This window comes from Equus caballus, chromosome 13 (assembly GCF_041296265.1).
Source record: "Equus caballus isolate H_3958 breed thoroughbred chromosome 13, TB-T2T, whole genome shotgun sequence".
NCBI classification, from domain to species: Eukaryota; Metazoa; Chordata; class Mammalia; order Perissodactyla; family Equidae; genus Equus; species Equus caballus.
The window spans coordinates 4,154,096-4,174,894 of NC_091696.1; the positions used below are offsets into that span (position 1 = coordinate 4,154,096).

Genomic DNA, 20,799 nt, shown 5'->3' on the forward strand with positions numbered 1-20,799 from the left:
ATCTGCCACTTTTGTCTGTCTGACATCCATATCTATGTCTTCCGAGGTACCTGTTATTTTTGTCTGCTCAGCTTCCAGTCTCTTATTCTACTAACAACATCCCAGCTCTCTCAGGCCATGTGTAAAATTAGGAAGCTGACCTCACGCATCAGCTTCAGGGACAAGCACACGACCCAGGCCCAGTCACTCAGCCTCACAGCAGTGGGGTCCACAAAATTCACACAACCCAGGCCAGGTGAGTAGGATTCCATCCTAGGACTTACATGGGAAAAGCCAGTTCTCTGATGATAGGATTTGTTAAGATGGTGAAACAGAGTCCCCAAGGAGCTGGGTGTGAAGCCAGCACAGACGAGAGCAGTGCTGACAGGCACTGCGGCCCCAGGTCCTGATGCCACCGTGCGAACAGTGCGGAGGTCAACCAAGCCCAAAGGCCCTATGCGGTTTCAGTTACACAAGCCGATGAAATCCTTCATCTTAGGCCAGTTAGAATTGGGTTTCAACCCCACGAATCCATACTGATACACTAGGAAACGGGGGCGCCGGGGAGGAGGGGGTGTGGGAGCATCTCACCTCGGACCACGGTGCCCGGGTAGAGGCAACGGTACTGCTGGCTCCAGTAGGCCGCGATCCTGGTCCCTTGTGGCAAGAAGCGAGTGGAGGCTGGCCTCACGTCAATGATCTGAGAAGGCGAAGGATTGAGCGCCAGGTGGTGACCAGGCACAGCCCCGGCCCCCGAGCCCCCAGCAGCCTGCCTCCTCTCCCGCTCACCGCCTCCTGCAGCAGCTGCTCCAGGCAGTAGATGTGGGGCCGGTTCCCACGTTCTCCCTCCACCACCACACGGTAGCTGCAAGGCCAGGGCAGGGGTGGTGTGAGGTGACAATTGGCGACTGCCCAACAGGGACCCCTACGCCAAGAATCCCAGCCCCACCAGCACGAGCTCTGCCTCCCAGACCACGGAGACGTGACATCAGAGCCTGAGAGTTTGCTGACTTGCTGTATCTCTCCCCTTCTGGGTCTCATTTCCCTCATCTGTACAACTAGGAGTTGCAAATCCAAGAGAGGCCAGCACGGTCTCTCACACCTCTTCCTGCTGAGCCCCCTGCCACTTGGGGCCAGCCATGTCCATCCTGGCACACCCTGAGCATACTGTCCTCCCAGTGTCTTCTGAGCCCTCCAACACCCCTGCGAGGTCGGCACCATTTGCCTGGTTCTATGGAAGGGAAGCTGCAGCTCAGAGAGGGGAAGCAACCTGCCCACAGAGACCCAGCAAGGCACCCTGGATGCAGGACTGGGTGAGGTTCCTCAGGCTCTGAGCCGGGTGCTGCCCCTGGCTGGCCCCCCGGCCCCCGACTCACATGTCTGGCGAGTGCACTGTCTGCACGTGCCCGGCGTACAGCAGCTTGTCATCCATGGGGATGAGCACACGCAAGCCGTCTTTCAGCTCATCCTTGTCGATGATGCAGGAGCGCGGAGCTGCAGGAGGGCAGGCAGTGAGGCCCCAGGATAACCTCCCTCCCTCCCCTCAGGCCTGCCTGGTCAACCTCGACTCATCCCTCGCAGAGCATAAGGCCTGGGGTGCCTGGAGGGGCCTGCGGGGCATGTGTGTGTCCATGTGCGCACACCTACGTGCCCGCACAGATGAGCCTTGTGCGGGGATGTGCATGCACGCACCAGTGTGCACATGGCGGGGGCCATGTGCAGCCCCTCCCCTCCTAGCCCCAGGCGCCTGAAAAGACCCCGAGTGGGTGTGAACCAGGGGTGACAGCCTGCATGGGCCCCCCACCCCCCCGCCCCCCGAACCCGTGCATGAGGTTCTGGGTCATCGGCCCATTCGACCAAACCTCTGGGGGTTTGCATTGGCTTTTTCTCCACCTGGAAGGACGTTTGTTCTGGAACTCAGGCCCCAACGGGCAAACATCCCGACAGGGCAACGATCACTGCTCCCAGCACCCCATCTCCCCATCCTTAGTCGTCAGCCCCAGGCGGCCTCGCCCCTTGGCTTAAGCCTCCCCTCCCAGCAGCCCCACGCCAGGCCCTCCTCAGGTCTCCTCCAGGCTTCTGCGGCCTCCTGAGCCTGCTCTTCCTTTCGCGGGACCTCCAGCCCGGCCCCACCCTGTTGTGACCATGCGTCAGGGGGACATGGACAGAACCACCAGTGCACTTCTTTCCTGCCTGCGCCCACACCCTTGCCATGGCCTCCCCGTGGGCAGAGCGGACTTCCCACCTCTCCATGTCGGGCACGACATGTGACTCGCTCTGCCCCAAGGCCCTTCGTCGCCCCCGCATCCCATTATCGTGGGAGCCCAGCTGGGGGCAGCCCGGCCCCGCCGCAGACAACGGAGGCACAGATACTTACTGCCATTCACCATCGCCACTGAGTGGCGGCTGGTCCCTCAGCAACTGCGGACTCTACACCCCCAGAGAGGGCACCAAGTTCCTTAGGGCTGGCCCGGCTCCTCCTCTTGTCCCCACCTGCCCCACCCAATCTACACCCTCAATCTCCCCTCGGGAGCGCCAGGCACCCAGCCCCAAGTACTACCAGACGTCACTTCCCTAGGACGTCCTCCAGGCACCCAAACTCCCCTCAGCAACGTCCAGCACGTGCGCCCCTCCCCCTGCCCCCTCCGCGACCCACTCCGTGACCCACCCAGCAACAGCTGTCCCACCCAGCTCACCACCAGCTCCCTTCTCTGCTCACACAGCCCACCCCACAGCCCATCGACCCTCCCTCTGACGTGCTCAGATCCGCCCTGGGTCCCTCCCTGCAGCCCCACGGCAGCCCCACCGTCGCTCACCTGGATCCTGGACTCCCTGCCCTCCCTGGGCCCCTCCAATTCGTCCTCCACACAGCAGTCAGGGAGCGCACTTCAAGGCCAACCTGACCACACTGCTCTCCTGCTGACAACCTCTAACAGCTTCCAGTTCTCATCAGGGTGAAGACCAAACCCCAACCAAGTCCCGTGAGACTTGGGGTGCTCTTCCTCTACCTCCTCCCCAGCCCGAGCCGCTCTCTCACCCCCAGCTTACTAAATCAGAGCCAAACTGACCTTCTTTCAGTTCACTGCAGGTACTATGCTCCCACCCAACCGCAGGGCCTTTGCACATGCCGTTCCCTCTGGCATCCCATCTCAGGCCCTGGTAACTTCCCCAGGGGAACCTCCTGGCCCCCATATTCCAGGCCCAGGGCAACACAGCATTGCAAGCACTCACCCGGAGTTAGCGGCCGCTCCACAGCCCCACCGCGTGGCAAGTGCTCATCCTCAGAGAAGCTCGAGTCCTGGTTGGGTTCGAAGTCCTCCTCGGCAGCCATGCTCTCCATCAGCTTGCTCACAGCTCCTCCCTTCCCCCGGTTCTGGGGACAGAGCGCGGCAGACCAACAGTTTAGGACCTGCCATCAGAGTCCTGCCCAGCTAGGACCCTCCCTGGAAACTCGGGGGCAGGGGCTGCCGGGGAGTCTGCCACGTGTGCACAGGCCACAGGGAGGATGAGATGGACCCAGAACCCCCCAGCCGGGGCCCACACCTGCTGAGGCAGCCCGTCCAGCTCACACAATGGACCTGGGGAAACCCAGCCGCTGTGGAGGGCGGGCACACCAGGCATGCGCCCCGCTGTCAACCGAGCAAAGAACGCCGCCCAGCCTCACCTCCTTCTTCACCTCCTTCCCCTTGGCCTTGGCCTTGCTCCTCTTGGCGGCGGCCGGGGAGCTGGCGTGAGGGCCCCGGGCCTCGGGCGGCAGGGCGGGGGCGCGGGGCGGGGGCAGCGCAGCTCCGGACCCCGCCTCCTTCCCCTTCTTCTTCTGGGGGGGAAGCAACAGAGCGGAGCCCTCAGGGGGCGGGCCGGCCCGGCCTCCCCAACCACTCACCCTCCCGAGAGAGCGAAACCCTGCCTCCCCCGCCAGCGTTTCTGGTTTCAATCTGAGCTGTTTTATTACTTCTATATATTACTCGTTAAAAAGAAAAGAAAGAAACACCCAAGTGTGTTTACATGCAAGTTCCTCTCCAACGATCCTACCAACTGTACAGAGGTAACCAAAGCCACAGTAACAGGGTGGTGTATCCTCCAGAACTTTCTACAAGCACCTACAAGCCTGTAAACATGAAGCCTATGCAGACACATCCGTGCGCACACGGTATTTATTTTTAACACAGATGGGAATTTACCAAAAGTCCTGCTTCGCAACTTTTTCCCCCCAGTATGTCTGATACGCACAGAGGGAGGCAGCGCATCTTTTATTTTTAACGGCTGCCCAACGTGCCGGGCGTGGGGAACTGCACTTCCTTTCGCCACTCCTCTAACACTGGACGCGTGGGCTGCCTCCATTTTTCTGCTCTTTCAAATGATGCCACAAAAACCAACAGTCCCTATTAGATCTAAGGACACATTTCTGGGAGTAGCGCTTAAGACCAGTTGGCTGCTGCCAGGGGGGCTCCGGGAGGCCTGCATCACTTTCCACCGGCCCCAGCAGCGGGGGGGGCGGCCCTCCAGCCCAGCCCACAGCCCCCCGGCGTGGTGGAACGGGGCGCCCCCTCCCAGCTGGGGCAGAAACGGTCCAGGGCACTGCACCGTGGCCGGCTTCATTCATCAAAGCAAGGACTCGAAAACACCTGGATGGCCAGCCACCTGTCACGGGAAGGCCGGAGCCCAGACAGACGTGGTTCCAAGCTTCAGCACAGAGCCAAGAGTCCTGCTCCTAGGAAGAGGCCATGGCGTGGGCGAGCGGGAGGACAACTGTGTGCCAATGGCAGGCTCCTAGCACACCCAGCCTCATCCGGAGGGGCGGCGGGGGGGCGGGGCGGGGGGCGACGCCAGGCTTTTGAAAAGAGACATTCCTACAACAGAACGACCAAGTCAAGAGCCCAGAGGAAGTGAAGGAAATAGAAAAAGCTAGTGCCGGGCACATGTTACCAAGCCTACGGAAGTCACAGCTTCTGCATCGGATGCGCGACATTCAAAGTCAACAGCATTAAAAGGGACAAGATGGGAAATGTTCCCGGGATAAAAGGTATCCAGTTTAATCCCCATTTGGGTAAAAAGCATATAACTAACACACACACGGACAGTCTATGGTCTCGTTTCTCATGCCTGTTGTAGGCCTGGTCACGTCTCCGAAGTCAGAAGGCACTGCGGGCTGAAGGAACGTTTCTAACCTGGGCCCGTTTCCCTTCCCCTAACGTCTGTTGTTAACGGACAGCTCGTGTGACGGGGCCCGTCTCTGCAGCTGGATGCTTGGGGAAAGAACGGCAGCAAAAGCAGTTCCGAGTGGGTCTCTCTCCACGGCCCAGGGCACTGTTACGATCGGAGGAAACGTGACTGCCTCTTTCCCGCTGACCAGAAAGCCCATTTCTGGGGAGCTTGTTCTTTCTTTTTTAAATAAGAAAAGAACCTCAAACGTGACAAGTCGGCACACAGAATAGAGATGGTCACTGCCGTGGTAATTACGACGGCAAAATACCATCGTCAACCAAACCACCAACGGCCAGCATGGCTGATGGCGGCAGACGACGGAAACCAGGGACAGCCAGAGGGCAGGGTGTCACCCAGCCATTTAGAAATATTGATTAAGAAAAGTGAAACAGAAGCACACCATATGTGGGAATGCACAAGCTGTAAAGCTGAGTCTAAAAAGCAGGGTACAAAGCGCATCTCACAAGTGGGAACCACGGCTCCTCGGGGGTCTGATGGGCGTCTGACTTCTCCCCGCGCCGACCATTATCCTGCTCTGTTCCGTTCTCTCACTGTCTCATCAGGAGGCCGGGATTGGGTGAGCCCCTGGGCCTCTCCCCACCAGAAGGCACCACCTTGGGACAGGCCCAGAGACCGTGTGGGCACGTGGTTAGGGCCCCAGCTCTGGTGCAGGACCCCCAGTGTTCAAAGCTCAGCCCAGATTGAGCATGCGTGCCATGACCTGCTGCAGGCACAGGGCCCCTGGGCAACGTGGTTGGCGCGAGGACCTGCCTCACGTGGCTCCGTGAGCGCTCGGTCGGGGCAGGAGGAAGTCTCCATGTGGCCTCTGCCCCGTGCCTGGTGCGGGGCTCAAAATCCCTTGGAACGTCCTGGGTCACGGGGGCGTCTTCCGCTCTAAGGGGGCCACCCTCGGTGAGCCCCGATAGACAGCTTCAGGGTGAGCTGGTCCCCAGGAAGCCGAGCCCCGACTGGAAGTCTGGAATTTCCAGCCGCACACCCCATCCCCGGGGAGTGAGGGGAGAGGTGCTGAAGACTGAGTTAACAATCGATCACGCCAAAGGGATGAAACCTCCATAAAAACCCCATGACGGGGTCTGACCACAGCGGGGTGCTGGCAGCCCCGTGCGCCCCCTGGCCTGTGCATCTCCTCCACGCCTGCCCCTGCGTCGGGGCCTTCACAACCAACAGCAGCAGGGAGGCGCATGTTTTCCGAGTACCGGGAGTCCTTCTGGGGAATGATCCAAGCTCAGGCGGAGGTCAAGAAAAGCCCTGACTTACAGCCAGTCGGTCAGAAGCACAGGTGACACTGGGACTTGCGACTGGCATCTGAAGCTGCGGGGGGCGGGGGGCGCAGTTTTGTGGGACTGAGCCCCTAACCCATGGGGTCTGCGCCAACTCCAGGTACTTAGTGTCGAAGGGCGGTGAGTAGAGGAAACGAGTTTTCCTTTATCAATAAAGAGGTGAAGGCGGTCAAGCGGTCAGCACACGCCTGGGCCCTACCCTGGGTCACCCGGCACGGCTGCCATCATCATTATGTATTATTCCAACAGCGCCTCTCCTGGACCCTGAAAACCCTGAGACAGCCACAGCCATGAGGAAACAAGAGGCGAGCACAGATCAAGGTGCTTGTGGAGGACACTCAATGCGGCCCCTTCCTCACTATTTCCTGTTATTAGGAAACCAACGCCGAGTCCCATCCCTTTTTGTGACTTTCTCTAGAATGTCACTGTTATTTGAGGGTCATCCTCCATCAGGATATCAGGGACATTAGGAGGCGAGGCCTGAGTCAGAGACAACTGTCAAGAGCTCTAAGTTCTCTAACCACCTAAAGGGGGAACCACCAGCCATTAGCTTCCTAGCAGCCAAAGCAAAAAGGCTAATAGAACTAATCATCATAAAGTTCTTGAAAAGCAAGTGTTCTCAACCTGGGGTGTCCACAGAGAGAATTTAGGGAATCTGTGAACTTGGATGGGAATAAATAAATCCCATCTCTATTTTCACTAACATCTGAAGAAATGAGGTTTCCTTCAGGTGTGAGTGGAGGCCACCAACCACAGCAGGACCAACAGTGTCTGAGACTTTGCCACCAACCGAAATCACTGCCGTGTAGCGCATAACAGTCAACAGAGGCCTTGAAATCCCGTTTAAGCTCATCGCTTTAGGATGACGGCATTACCAGACCCGCTGCTGGGGACAAGGACACTCACGAGGGGCATGCAGAGGCCGCAGCACAGACGGGGCTTGCAGAATCCCTGTTTCCCTTGGACTCATGCATTCACTCACGGTTTAGCACGCTACTCTGAGATGGGGGGCAAAGGGTCCATGGCAGACAGTGAGGCCGCCCCCTAAGGCTGGGAGGGGCAGGGCCTGGCACTCGGGGCCCTTCCCACTGCCCCCACCTGTGAGCCAAGCCCTACCTTCCTGGGGTCCTTCCTGTCCTTGGCGCGGCCGGCGTCCTTGCGCGGGCTCAGCGGGCCGCCCTTGCCACAGCGGCTGGGCTTGGTGACCACGGGCGCTGCGCTGCTGGGCGCCGGGGCCGCGGCGTCGTGCAGGAAGATGCGCTCGCTGCGCCTCCGCGTCCACAGGTCGTCGTCGCTGGCCTCGGGCCCTGCCTCGAAGCCGGGCTCCTTGGGGCCGCGTAGCTTGCGAGCCTTGCGCCCCTTCTCTGCCACCAGCTTGGCCTTGTCGGGGCTGGTGGGGCCGGGGCCCCGGGTGCCGGGCGCGGGCGCAGCCAGGGAGGGGCCCGGCTCCCCCGGTCCCTTCTTGGGCCGCAGCAGGCCGGCAGGTGACCGCTTCCGCACCTTGACCTCACTCTCCGAGTCGGTGTACTCGAACTCCGTGCCTGAACGTGGGGTGAGGGAGGGGGCTGTGGGCAGGGGCTCCGGGACCCCACTTCCCACCCAGCCAGCCACCCTGGCCACCAGCAGAAAGGCTACAGACTCGTTCCTCCTGCAAGGGCCCTCTCTGCCACGGGAGGCTGCTCCCCGTGTCCAGGGGAGGAACCTGAGGCCCAGGGAGGACTCACCTGGCCACAGGCCTGTGAGTGGCAGGTCCTGCTGGCTCCACTCCTGTCCCGAACACCCGTGGCTGCCCAGACCCTGCTCCCCACCCCTCACCCCAAAGGCACCCTCTGAGGATGTGCAGACTCCTGCCTGGGCCATGCGAGCTTCCCCACTGCCTCCCGTGTGCCCATGGGGAGCCCAGAAGCCAGGGCAGGCAGCTGGGGAAGGCCCCGCACCTGCAGAGCAGGCATCGCCACGGGAGGCCGGTGGGGAAAGCCCATGTGAAAGCCCCGAGCGCAGCGGGGGCCCTGCTCCCCTGCCTGGGGCCACTTCTCAGAGCTGGGCCGTCCCTGGCACCCACTCCCCTTTGCAGAGGCCCCACCAGAACCCACAGCCCGGGGGCCCAGCCCCTCCTACCTGAGGCCGCCCCTTCCCACAGCCAAGGGGCCAGCTTCCCTCGGTTACAGGCCAGCCCTGGGTCTCAGGGCCCAGCTCCTGGGCTCCTTGAACACACACCCTCTCACCAACCCCCGGCTGTCCTCTGACCTGTCAGAGCTCCAGGCCTGTTTCTGCGGGTCCCTCTGCCCAGAGCACCACCTCTCCCCGGACCCCTACCTGGAAAACTGCAGCCTTCTTTCTGAGAAGACCCGCTCAGCACCCTGGGGAGTCCTCTGTGCACACCCCCATCACCACATGCACATATCCCATTGCAGGGTTCCCGTCCACGTCTCCCCATGGGTTGACCACCCCAGAGGAAGGCTTGCCCTGGATCCCACAGCACATGAGCCGAGAAGCCAGGATGAACCCCAGGCCTCCTGACCCCTCGGCAGCCGGCAGCCTGCCCACGAGGGCTCCTGTGGGAGGGCAGGCCCCATGGCCGCAACAGATGCAGCCACAGTAACAGGGACCAGAGTGAGGGGAGGAAGGAGCCATTTGCAAAGCTTAATGATCCCATTAGCTAATCTTTTGTTAACAGACTTCCCGCTGCACAGGGAGGCAGCTGGGGGCTTTCATGGCTGATTAGGGTGCGGGCCATAAAACACAGCCTGGGGAATTCTGCTGCTGGGTATTACGGAATGAGACCCCACCTGATGACAGCCCCCCTGCAGGAGACCCCCAGAAAACCTAGACGCACATAAACAATGCAGGTGTACCACACAGGGCGGGGGTACTGGAGAGTAGACACACGCTTGCAAGGGGCAGACTGGAGCTACAGGGGTAAGACAGAGTTGGAGAAAGCGTCCTGTGCTCCTGCCTCCTCCCAAGGAACTAAGGTAGTAAAGGAGACGCAGAGGAAGAAAACAACAGACAAAAAAGGACAAACAAAAGAGCTTGACACAAACAGGTGAAAGTCAAAGGATGAGAAAGATACACCTGTAAATAGTAACCAAAAGACAGCTGGAGGGGCTATCCTAACATCAGACAAGAGAGACTTTAAGACAAAAATTGTTACTAGTGACAAAGAAGGACATTTTAAAATGATAAAATGGTCACTCTATCAGGAAGACATAACGATTATAAACATACGCGAATATATTCCAAAAATACATAAGATTATACACCACGACCAAGTGGGATTTATTCCAGGAGGGCAAGGTTGGTTCAACATACAGGAAAGTCAATGTTAACACACCATATTACTAGAATAAAGGACAAAAACCAAACGAACCCCTCAACAGGTACATAAAAAATAATTGACAAAATCTAACCCCTTTCATGATAAAATCAGTCAACGAACTAGAAATAGAAGGAACTTCCTCAACCTGACAGAGGACATCCATGAGCAGTATGATGACGACTAATATCACACTTAATGGTCAAAGAATGAATGTTTTCTCCCTAAGATCAGAAGACAAGGATATCTGTTCTTACCACTTCTACTCAACATTGTATGGGAGAGGTTAGTCAGGGTAACGAGGCAAGAAAAAGAAATAAAACGTATACACATTGGAAAGGAATAAGTAAAACTATCTCTATTTGCAGATGACATGACCTTGCATTACAGAAAATCCTAAGAATTTACCAAAACCTATTAGAACTAATAAACGAGTTCAGCAAGGTTGCAGGATACAAGATAAACATACAAAAATCAACTGTATTTCTATATACTGGCAATGAACACTCCAAAAATAAAAAGAAGAGAATTCCATTTACAATGGCATAAAAAAAAAAGTACTTAGGAGTAAATTTAACAAAAGAAGTGCAGGACTTGGACAGTGAAAGCTACAACAGTGTTGAAAGAAATTAAAGACCCAAATAAATGGAAAGATATCCCATGATCATGGATTGAAAAACTTAGATTGTTATAAGATGCCAATACTCCCCAATATGATCTACCAGTTCAACATAATTCCTGCCAGAATCCCAGTTGGCTTTTTTGCAGAAACTGACAAGCTGATCCTAAAATCCACATGGAAACGGAAGGGACTCTGAAGCACCAAGCCCATCTTGAAAAAGAACAAAGATGGCGGACTCATACTTCCCATTTTCAAAGCTTCCTATGATAATTCCTATCGTAATCAAGACAATGTGGTAGTGGCGTAAGAAGAGACAAATAGATCAATGGAATAGATCTGAGGGTCCAGAAATAATCCTTCATATTTGCGTTCAATTGATTTTTCACAAGGGCACCAAAAGCATTCAATGGGGAAAGAACAGACTTTCAGCATGATACTGGGACAACTGGATCTCCACATGGAAAACACACCACACCATACAGAAAAACTAACTCAAAATGGGTCATAGACCTAAAAAAGTCCCAAACTATAAAACTCTTAGGAGAGGGGCCAGCCCCATGGCCGAGTGGTTAAGTTTGCGCGCTCCATTACGGCGTCCCAGGGTTTTGCTGGTTTGGATCCTGGGTGCAGACATGGCACCACTCGTCAGGCCACACTGAGGCGGTATCCCACATGCCACAACTAGAAGGACCCACAACTAGAATATACAACTATGTACTGGGGGGATTTGGGGAGAAAGAGCAGAAAGAGGGGGGAAAAAAAGAAGATTGGCAACAGTTGTTAGCTCAGGTGCCAACCTTTCAGAAGAAATAGATAAATTGGACTTCATCAAAATTTAAAACTTTTGTTTCAAACAATACTATCAAGAAAGAGAAGAGACAACTCCAGAATGGGAGAAAATACTTGCAAACCATGAATGTGATAAGAGAGTTATAGCCAAAACACATAAAGAGCTCTCGCTCAACAACAAAAAGACAAATAACCCAATTAAAAAAAAATGCGTAAAGGATTTAAATAGACAGTTCTCCTAAAACGGCATACAAATGAATTCTAAGCATATGAGAGGATGCTCAACGTCATTTGTTATTAAAGAAATGTAAAGCAAAACCATAATGAGATAGATACCACTGCAGACCCACTAGGATGGCTATCATGAAAAAGATCACAACAAGTATTGGCGAGGATGTGGAGAAATTGGAACCCTTATACACTGCTGGTGGGAATATAAAACAGTGCAGCCCACTTTGGAAAAGCCTGGCAGTTCCTTAAAAAGTTATACATAAAGTTTGCAAATGACCCAGCAATTTTACTCCTAGATTTGTACCCAGGAGACCTGAAAACACGTCCACACAAAAATGTGTACATGAAAGCTCACAGCAGCATCATTCATGATAGCCCCAAAGCAGGAAAAAAACCCCAAAAAAGTAGATACTATGTGGTAAACCCATAAAATGGAACAAAGTCATGCGAGAAGAAATAGACAATTTGAATGAGCCTATATCTAAATCAATAATTAATAACCTTCTAAAACAGAAAGTGCCAGGCCTAGGTGAGTTCACTGGTGAATTTGACCAAATATTTTAAGGAAGAAATTATCCTAATCCTCTACAATCTGTTTCAGAAGACAGAAGAAGAGATAATACTTTCTAAGTCATTCGATGAGGCCAGCATTACCCTAAAACCAAAACCAGACAAAGACACTCCAAGAAAAGAAAACTAGAGAACAATATCTCTCACGAACACAGATGCAAAAATCTTCAACAAAACGTTAGCAAATCAAACCCAACAATGTAGGAAAAGAACTACAGAACCACAACCAAGTGGGATTTATCTCAGGTATGCAAGGCTGGCTTGACATTCAAAAACCAATTAATGTAATCCACAGGCTAAAGAAGAAAAACCACATGATCACAGCAATAGATGCAGAAAAAGCATTTGACGAAATCCAATATCCATTCATGATGAAAACTCTCACTAAACCGGGAATAGAGGGGGGAACTTCCCCAACTTTATAGAGAATATCTGCAAAAAACCTACAGCCAACATCATACTTGTGAGAATACGTGAGAAACCTAGATCAGGAACAAGGCAAGGGCAGCCCCTCTCATCGACGCTTTTCAACATCACACTGGAAGTCCTAGCTAATGCAAGAAGACAAGAAAAGGAAATAAAAGGTACACTGATTGGAGAAGGAAAAAACAAAACTTTGTTCACAGATGACATGATTATCAAAAAAGAAAAAAAAAATTGCCAAAAAAAAAAATCTCCTGGAACTAAGACGTGATTATAGCAAGGTTGCATAATACAAGATTAATATACAAAAGTCAGTCACTTTCCTACCTCTTAGCAATGAACAAGTTGGAATTTGAAATTAAACACACAATACCATTTACATTAGCAGTCTGGAAAATTAAATACTTAGGTTGAATGTTACAAAATATGTACAAGATCTATACAAGGAAAAACTACAAAATTGTTGAAAGAAATCGAAGATTTTCCATGTTCATGGATAGGAAGACGATATTGTCAAGAGGTCAATTCCTCCCAACTTGATCTAGAGATTTGATGCAATCCCAATCAAAATCCCAGCCCGTTGTTTTGCAGATGTTAACATGCTAACTATAAAGTTTACACGGACAGGCGAAAGACAGAATAGTCAACTCAGTACCGAGGGAGAAGAACAGAGTCAGAAGAAGGGCAGCACCTGAGTTCAAGACTTACAACAAAGCTACAGGAGTTAAGACAGTGAGGTATGGGCAAAAGAAAGTACAAATAGATCAATGGAACCAAAGAGAGTCTAGAAATAGACTCCCATAAATATAGTCAATTGACCTTTGACAAAGGAGTAAAGCCAATACAACAGAGAAAAGATAGTCTTTTCAACAAATAGTGCTAAAACCATTGGACATCCACATGCAAAACAAAAAAAAAGAATCCAGAAACAGATCTTACACTCTTCACAAAAATTAACTCGAAATGGATCACAGGCCTGAATGTAAAATGCAAAACTATAAAACTCCTAGCTACATTGAAGAAAATCTAGATGAACTTGGTTGGGCTTGGCAGTGAAATCTGAGACAAAACACCAAAGGCGTAATCCATGAAAGAAAGAACTGATAAGCTGGGCTTCATTAAAATAAAAAATTCCTGCTTTGTGAAAGACATGTTCAAGAGAATAAAAAAACAAGCCATAGAACGGGAGAAAATATTTTGAAAAGACACATCTGATAAAGGACCGTTATCTAAAATATATAATTAAAACAACATTAGGAAAATAAATAATCCGATTGGAAAATGAGACTAAAACCTTAACAGACACTTTATCAAAGATGATATACAGATGGCAAACAGGCAGATGAAAAGACGCTCCACATCATACGCCATTAGGGAAATGCAAATTACAACCACAGTGAAATACTACTACACACTCCTGAGAATGGCTAACGTCCAAATACTAACACCAAATGCTGGCGGGGATGTGGAGGAACAGGAATTCTCATTGGCTGCTGGTGGGGATGCAAAACGGCACAGCCACTTTGGAAGGCAGTTTGGCGGTTTCTTACAAAACGAAGTACACTTTTACCATATGACCCAGCCATCACGCTCCCTGGTATTTACTCAGAGGAGCTGAAAACTTGTGTCCACGCAAAAACCTGCGCACAGATGTGGATGGCGGCTTTAGTCAAAACTGCCAAATCTTGGAAACTGCTGAAACTGCCAACTGCCAAAACAAGATGGCCTCAGCGTCCTAAAGTAGATGAATGGATAAATGAATTGCAGTCCATGCAGACAGTGGAATATTACTCAGCCCTAAAAAGAAATGAGCTATCGAGCCATGAAAAGACACGGAGGAACCTTACATGCATATGACTAAGTGAAAGGAGCCAATCTGGAAAGGCGACATCCTGTGTGATTCCAGCTCTATGACATTCTGGAAAAAGCACAACTGTGGAGACAGTAAACGATTCGTGGTTGCCAGGGGTTGGGGGCAGGGAGATGAACAGGTGGGCACAGGGGACTTTCAGGGCAGTGAAACTACTCTGGATGATGCTGTGATGGTGGACACACACCATTATACATTTGTCCAAACCCACAGAATGTCCAACACCAAGAGCAAACCCTAAGGTAAACAATGGATCTGGGCGATAATGATGTGTCAATGTAGGTTCACCAACTATAACAAAGGCACCACTCGGTGGGGACTGCTGCTGATGGGGGGCTATGGACGTGCGGGGGCAGTGAGTATATGGGAAATCTCTGCATCTTCCTCTCCACTTTGCTGTGAACCTAAAACTGCTCTAAACAACAGGTCTATTTAAACAAAAAAGAATGAAGTAAGGAGACACGTTACAACACGGAGGAACCTCCAAACAATTACACTAAGTGAAGGAAGCCAGACACAAAAGGCCACAGTGTATGGATTTCACTGGCATGAACCGTCCGGAAGAGGGAGATCCCAAGAGACAGAAAGTGGTGGTTGCCTAGGGCTGGGCTTTAAGGGAACGGGTACCGGGTTACTTTCCGGGGTGAAGAAAATGCTCTGAAATGAGACAGTGATGACAGTTGCACAACTCGGTGAAGACAATAAAAACCACCGAATTATATACTCTAAAGGGGTGAACTTTACGGTGTGCAAATTATGTCTCAGCAAAGCTGTTACTTTATAAAAAGGGTAGATTCAAATCCAACCATAGCAATAGTTACATTAAATATTAATAGATTAAACACTCCAATGAAAGACAGAGATTTCAAAAAGGATTAAAAAAAACGACCCAAATATAAGCTGTCTACAAAAGACTGACTTTAAATATGAAGACAAAGGTAAAATGAGAGTAAATGGATGGAGGAAGATACACTGTGCAAAGGTAAGCAAGAAAGCTAGAGTGACTACTATTTAATACCAATTAAAATATATTTCAAATTTTGAACTGAATAATAAGAAAATATGACAACATAACAAAAATGTGTGAGATGCAAGTAAAGCAGTGTTTCGAGACAGGTTCGTAGCTGTAAACATCTCTAGAAAAAAAGAAGGTCCCAAGTTGATGACCTAAGCTTGCACCTGAAGAAATGGGAAGTGTTGGAAATGACATCCAAAGTGAACAGAAGGAAGGAGAGAAAGAGCAGAAATCAATGAAAGCAATAACTTCGAGCCAGACTGATGAAGAAGAGGAGAAACAAATCATCTATATCAGCAATAAGAAAGGACGCGTCACGCCAAACTCCTCAGACATTAAAAATAGAGAAAGAGGATAATCTGAACGCTCTGCCAGTGCCTCTGACACTCTGGATGAAACGGACGCCTGGCGCAAGCGCAGAAGCCTGAATGCTGCAGCAAAGCCGGTGCATCAGGCGCGGGGCTGGGGACCGTGGCCAGGACGATACTGTGTGGTCAGCACACCTGAGGGAGGAGGGTCAGCCAGGTGGAAGTTGGCCGGAGGGCAATGGGGAGCCAGTCCGGGGTTCTAGGCAGAGAAGCAGCCAGATCAAGCTTGAGCATGGAGGAAAAGCTCTCCAGCTGCTTCCATGTAAAGAAGACCGGAGAGGAGCAAGCCCAGGGGGAGGCCAGGCCCGAGGGAGGACACGGCAGGGAGAGGGAGGGAGAAGGGAGAGGAAGGAGGCAGGGCCAGGGCCAGGAGGCTGGGGTGGGTGCAGGGAGAGGGAGGCTGCCCCAGAGATGGGGTTGCAGGACGCCCTGGAGCCTGCAGAGTGCGGGAAGCCAGAGGCACAGGGGGAGGCCCGGGGGGCGGCAGGGCAGCACCACAGGGCCCGTCTTCCCTGTGCCAGCCACATGCCAGGAGGGCCCTCACGGGCACCTGAGGCTCAGCAAAGGGCACGAGGGGATGAGCAGGGAGGCCGGAGCAGCTACGCGAGGCCTCCACTGAGGCCAGGTGAGCTCACGCCCTGAACACATGTGGGACAGTGCAGCCTTGAACGCCAACCCCAGCGCAGGTGGGCTGGGTCCACAGGGGGACACCTGGCCTGGTGAGAAGGGGGATGGGCCCAGGAGAGGGTCTGGAGGTGTCTGTCCCAAGAAGGCAGGGATATGACTGGAGATGCAGAGAGGAAGAAGGCAGAGCCAGCAGGAGGCGAGCCTCTCGCTGGAGCGTCAGTGCCTGCGGCCTCCGTGCACCCATCAGAAGGACACAGCCCTGGCACCACCCCCACCAATGACCTCCTCCAGGCCCCAACGCAGGTCCATGAGGCCTGCCCCATCTGGGCCCCCCCAGCTCACCAAACACACCCGCTCTAACGCCCCAACTGCAAAGAGCCTCCCCTGCCTCCTTTGCAAGGCCCGTCCCCTCAGCCTCTGTTTCTCCCACAGAGGTTCGGCCAGCAAATCCTCGTTCTCTCTCAGGCGTCAGCCTGGGTGTCACCAGCCTCCCTTGGGCCCCCCAGCCCCTGCGGTGCTGAGCTAAGGCCTCTCTGCCTCCAAGAACTGCCCGACAGCGGGCACCTGAAACAGGGGCCAGGCCGTGTTTGCTGGGAGCATGGACAGTGACAGTCACTCTGCAGGGCTCTGGAGACCCCCTGGGGAACAGCAGGCCAGGCCCACATTACCAGCAGCCCTGGATGCTCAGGATGGGGCTGGCCCACGAGGCAGGGCTCCACCAGCCCCCAGCACCACTCCTATCGTTCGCCGAGCTGGAGGGTCCTCACCTGCACTGGGTAGTGGTACCCACGCCTCTGCAGCCCACCAGCCGGTACTCACCCATCAGGCTCTGCCGCTCCTCCTTCTTCCGGGCCTTCTGCTTGGCCTCCAGCTGCACCACCGACAGGGCCGGCCCCACCGTGGGGCTGGGGAGGGCGCTGGCTGCAAAGCGGGCCAGCAGACCCAGCCCGCTCTCCTCCAGGCCTGGCGACAGGGCCCGCTCCCGGGCCCCCAGCCTATAGCCGCCACCGGCCTCTTCCTCCTCCTCCAGCTCATCCTCCTCGTCCTCCTCGGAGCTCTCATCTGGCGTGCAGAAAACAGGGGGCGAGTCAGAGCCTTGGCCTGGGGTGGACGGCCCCCCACCGCCCCCCACTCAGCCGGAGCACCAGAGGGGCTGCCACAGCTCCAGCCTAGCTCCTCACTCCTCACCAGCTGCGGGTGGATCCAGAACCAGCCCACGAGGCCCCCCACGGCCCAGTGCCCCCATCAAAGCGAGCCCAAGCCGTGGGCATCCTCAACAGCCCAGAGGTGGACAGCGGCTTTGGGAATCAGAGTGGGTTTCCGTACGGGGAACACCAACATGCACCTGTGCTGTGGGGAGGGGGACAGACACACAGACAAGGACTGGAGACAGCGCTCTCCACGGCCTCACGCACGCGCACACACGCCCCAACGTACAACATGAAGGCTGAGGAGGGAGGCAGGAGAGGAGAGGAGAGGAGAGAGGAGGCGAGGGAGGAGTGGAAAAGGGCTCAGCCTGGGGTTCCGGGCACAGGCACCTGGGGGCACTTTCACCAGCTGGAGGCCTAGGGGTGGCAGGAGAAGGTGGAGTTTGGTCTCTTTGGGGGTGGGGTGGGAGAGAACCCACAGTTGAAGCCCTGAGAAGACTCTGGGGTCCAAAGTTGACTCCCACCCAGGCTGGGAAGCCTGGGGCAAGTCCCTGGCCCTCTCTGAGCCCGTATTTTCTCATCTGCAGCATGGGGCGGCTGTCCCAGCCACCCACGCGTCTTGGGGTGGGGTCCAAACAGGATCACATGTAGGTAGGAGAAAGCGCTTTGCAGGCGCAAAGAGGATCCAACAGAAACGGGGCCACCCTGTCCTGCAACAAGAAATTGTCCTGTCCCCACCGCTGAGGGAGCCACAAGCTGCCTGTGCTTCCTGACCCCGGGGGAGCAGCTGGGTCAGCCGGCTCTGCACCAGGAGACCAGGGACTGGCCTGGTCAGGCACTGGGGCAGCAGCACAGGACTCGGCCCCAAGGCTGGCTGGCCGTCTTGTCACCCATGGGCTCATGGAAAGAGACCGTAAAGAAGCCCCTGCCTGCCTCTCCGCTTGACAAAGAGCCATGCCTCTCCCCAGGAAGCAGCCCTGCCGCCTGCACCTGCAGCCTGAGCCCGGCGCAGACGACTGGGACAGAAGTGGGCCGAGCGGCAGAGGGCAGGGAGAACGCCACCCTCCACCAAGGCGAGAGACTGGAAGCACAAGCTTGCTTCTGACCCTCCCAGGGCGAGCAGGCAGGAGAGCATCTGGGCCGACTCTGGCCGAGACACCACGGCCAAGGAGCCACTGAGGGACACCCGCCCGAAGGAACCTGTCTACGCAGAGCGCCGGTGGCCAAGGGCTGGCCCCAGCGAGGCTGGAGGCGCCTGTCTAGCAAGCAGAACGGGGAGGGAGAGACGGGGAGCCATCTCCCCTCTGGACCCTGTTTGGGGACCACGGGGAGGAGAGGGGCAGACGGACAGCCAAGTCCACATTCTCCTGCCAACACCCCACGCTGCCTGCTGGCTGGAGAGCCACCAGCAGCCAAAAGGGGTGGTCCCGGGGGTGCCAGTGAGGGCAGAGGTTCTCTGTCCACCCACATATCTGAGTGACCCTTGGCGAGGGAGGCGGTGATGAGCTTAAGGAATCCCCGCGGGGCGTCGAGAGAGGAAGGAGGCAGAGAGAGAGAGGAGGTGGGTTAAGGGGGGAGAGACTGAGCCCGCTCCCAGAGCAGAGTGACGGATGAAGCAGGATGGAGGCCGGCGGGGCGGGGCAGGCAGGCGGCAGGCAGTGCACACTTGCGATCCATTCACAGTGCGGACGTCACATGGTTCTGTCTCCGCCCCAGTGGGCCACAGCGGCAAAGCAGGCTAAGGGTAGGCAGACTTTCACAGCGCCTGGGTCCCCCACGCAGGCCCCCCCGGGGTTGGCCAATTTGAGCAGGGTGGCGGGCAGGGGCTGGCTGGGGTGGGGGCACGGGACGGGGTGGCCAGCTTTCCCTTCTAGAAACATCCTTCCTGGGCTGCTCAGGTGTGGAGACTCCAGAACTCTCTCCCATCCGGAAGGATTCTCCACCGGCAGGGTCCAGCAGAGGAGGGCTGCTCCGGGTTTCCGGCTGCCCGGAAGGTCGACTTCAGATCCCAGAAAGCCCGGAGCAGCCCAAACCCAGCACCTTGAGATGTAAGAGGGTTTGGACAGCCAAAGCCGAAAACCAGGTGTGCTCTGCACACAAGAGACGCCAATTATCTTGGGCTCCCGGGACCCCCCTCTCCCGCTCCCGCGAGCCCAACTAGCCTGCCCTGGCTGCCTCCCCGGGGGGGCCGGTCTGCTCAGGCCAGGTCTGCGGGGCAAGGGGAGCAGAAGGGGGTCTCAGGACCAAGAAAGCCTTTCTGGAGCTGTCCACACCTGAGGCAACAGAGCCTGCCAAGGGCAGGCAGAGAAAAAGTCCCAACAAAGAGACCCAAGGAAACGCAGAAAAACGTTTTTATCAAAAAACTCTTGGCTCAGCATGTGGGGTTGGCTGCTGGAACTTGGTTTGGTTTTCCAAAACCTGATCCATAAATGCCCAAGCGATCCGCTGCTGCCATAGCCGATGGGGGCAAACCCCGAGGACGGGAGGTGCAGAGGGGACACAAAGAAAAGGGTTTTGCCTACCTACGGAGCAACGAGCCAGGCTCGGACCCAAGCTCAGTGACCCGCTGCGCCGTCTGCCCTACTCCCAGCCTTCGCTTTGCGTCCAGAGTGCAGCGTGAGAGCAAATGCAAGAGACCAAAACAGACATTCAAAGCATCATGGGTAGGGGTCAAGGGTGAAGGTATGGTCAAGCTGCTGGGAGGAGAAAGCAGACACACTAGAAAAGCCAAGCCAATTAGGTGTTTTAGTATCAGCTGTCAGTAAGGCCCTATTACCCAAATATCCCTTTCAAGACCTGACCAACGGTCTGTGCAGCGGGGGCGCCTCCCCACACCCCTCCACTCCTGCTATCTGAGCTCGGTCCACTGCTGCGTCTCACCCTGGTCTGAGGGGCCCCTGCTCCCTCTGGGCAAATGTCTCCTTCCTAAGAGATCTGAGGGCTGCCTGCTTCTCTATGGGGTCTGAGCTGGGACAAGAGAGCTCAAAAACCTGGAAGCTAGAACTCTAGTTTTAAGAGGAAGGGGGCATGGGGGTCCAGCCCGGGGAGGGGCAGGGAGCGGGGTGTGATGCACCAGCCAGACTCATCCACAGAGGCCCAGGCTGGGGAGGCCTGGGAAAATGAGGCTGGGTGGCGAGCTAGTGGCCTCTCTCCTCGGCCCAGATTGCATTCGCTCAGGCGGGGCAGGAGCTCAGGAGAACGCCAGTGCCGAGGGCACCGGGCCGCCGCTGCGCCATCTCCTGGGTCACCCAACATGGATCTTGGCTGATCAGGAAGGGAGGTGTTCGAGGAAGAGGCAGACCGGGACTCAAGATTTCGGCTAGAATCGGGGCAGC

At 54.9% G+C, this 20,799-nt stretch overlaps 1 protein-coding gene across 7 annotated transcripts in view; it reads right to left on the minus strand.

The window, feature by feature from the left end:
* TNRC18 (trinucleotide repeat containing 18) overlaps positions 1-20,799 on the minus strand; it is an 84,152-nt gene that overhangs the window by 12,317 nt on the left and 51,036 nt on the right. For all 7 annotated transcript variants that reach the window (XM_023655199.2, XM_023655195.2, XM_023655194.2 and 4 more), the window contains 7 exons: positions 17,136-17,378; positions 7,602-8,026; positions 3,644-3,796; positions 3,211-3,352; positions 1,356-1,473; positions 769-844; positions 571-679 (listed from right to left, as the gene is read on the minus strand). In XM_023655199.2, coding sequence (XP_023510967.2) covers positions 571-679; positions 769-844; positions 1,356-1,473; positions 3,211-3,352; positions 3,644-3,796; positions 7,602-8,026; positions 17,136-17,378 — 1,266 coding nt within the window. The remainder of the gene's footprint in view (positions 1-570; positions 680-768; positions 845-1,355; positions 1,474-3,210; positions 3,353-3,643; positions 3,797-7,601; positions 8,027-17,135; positions 17,379-20,799) is intronic.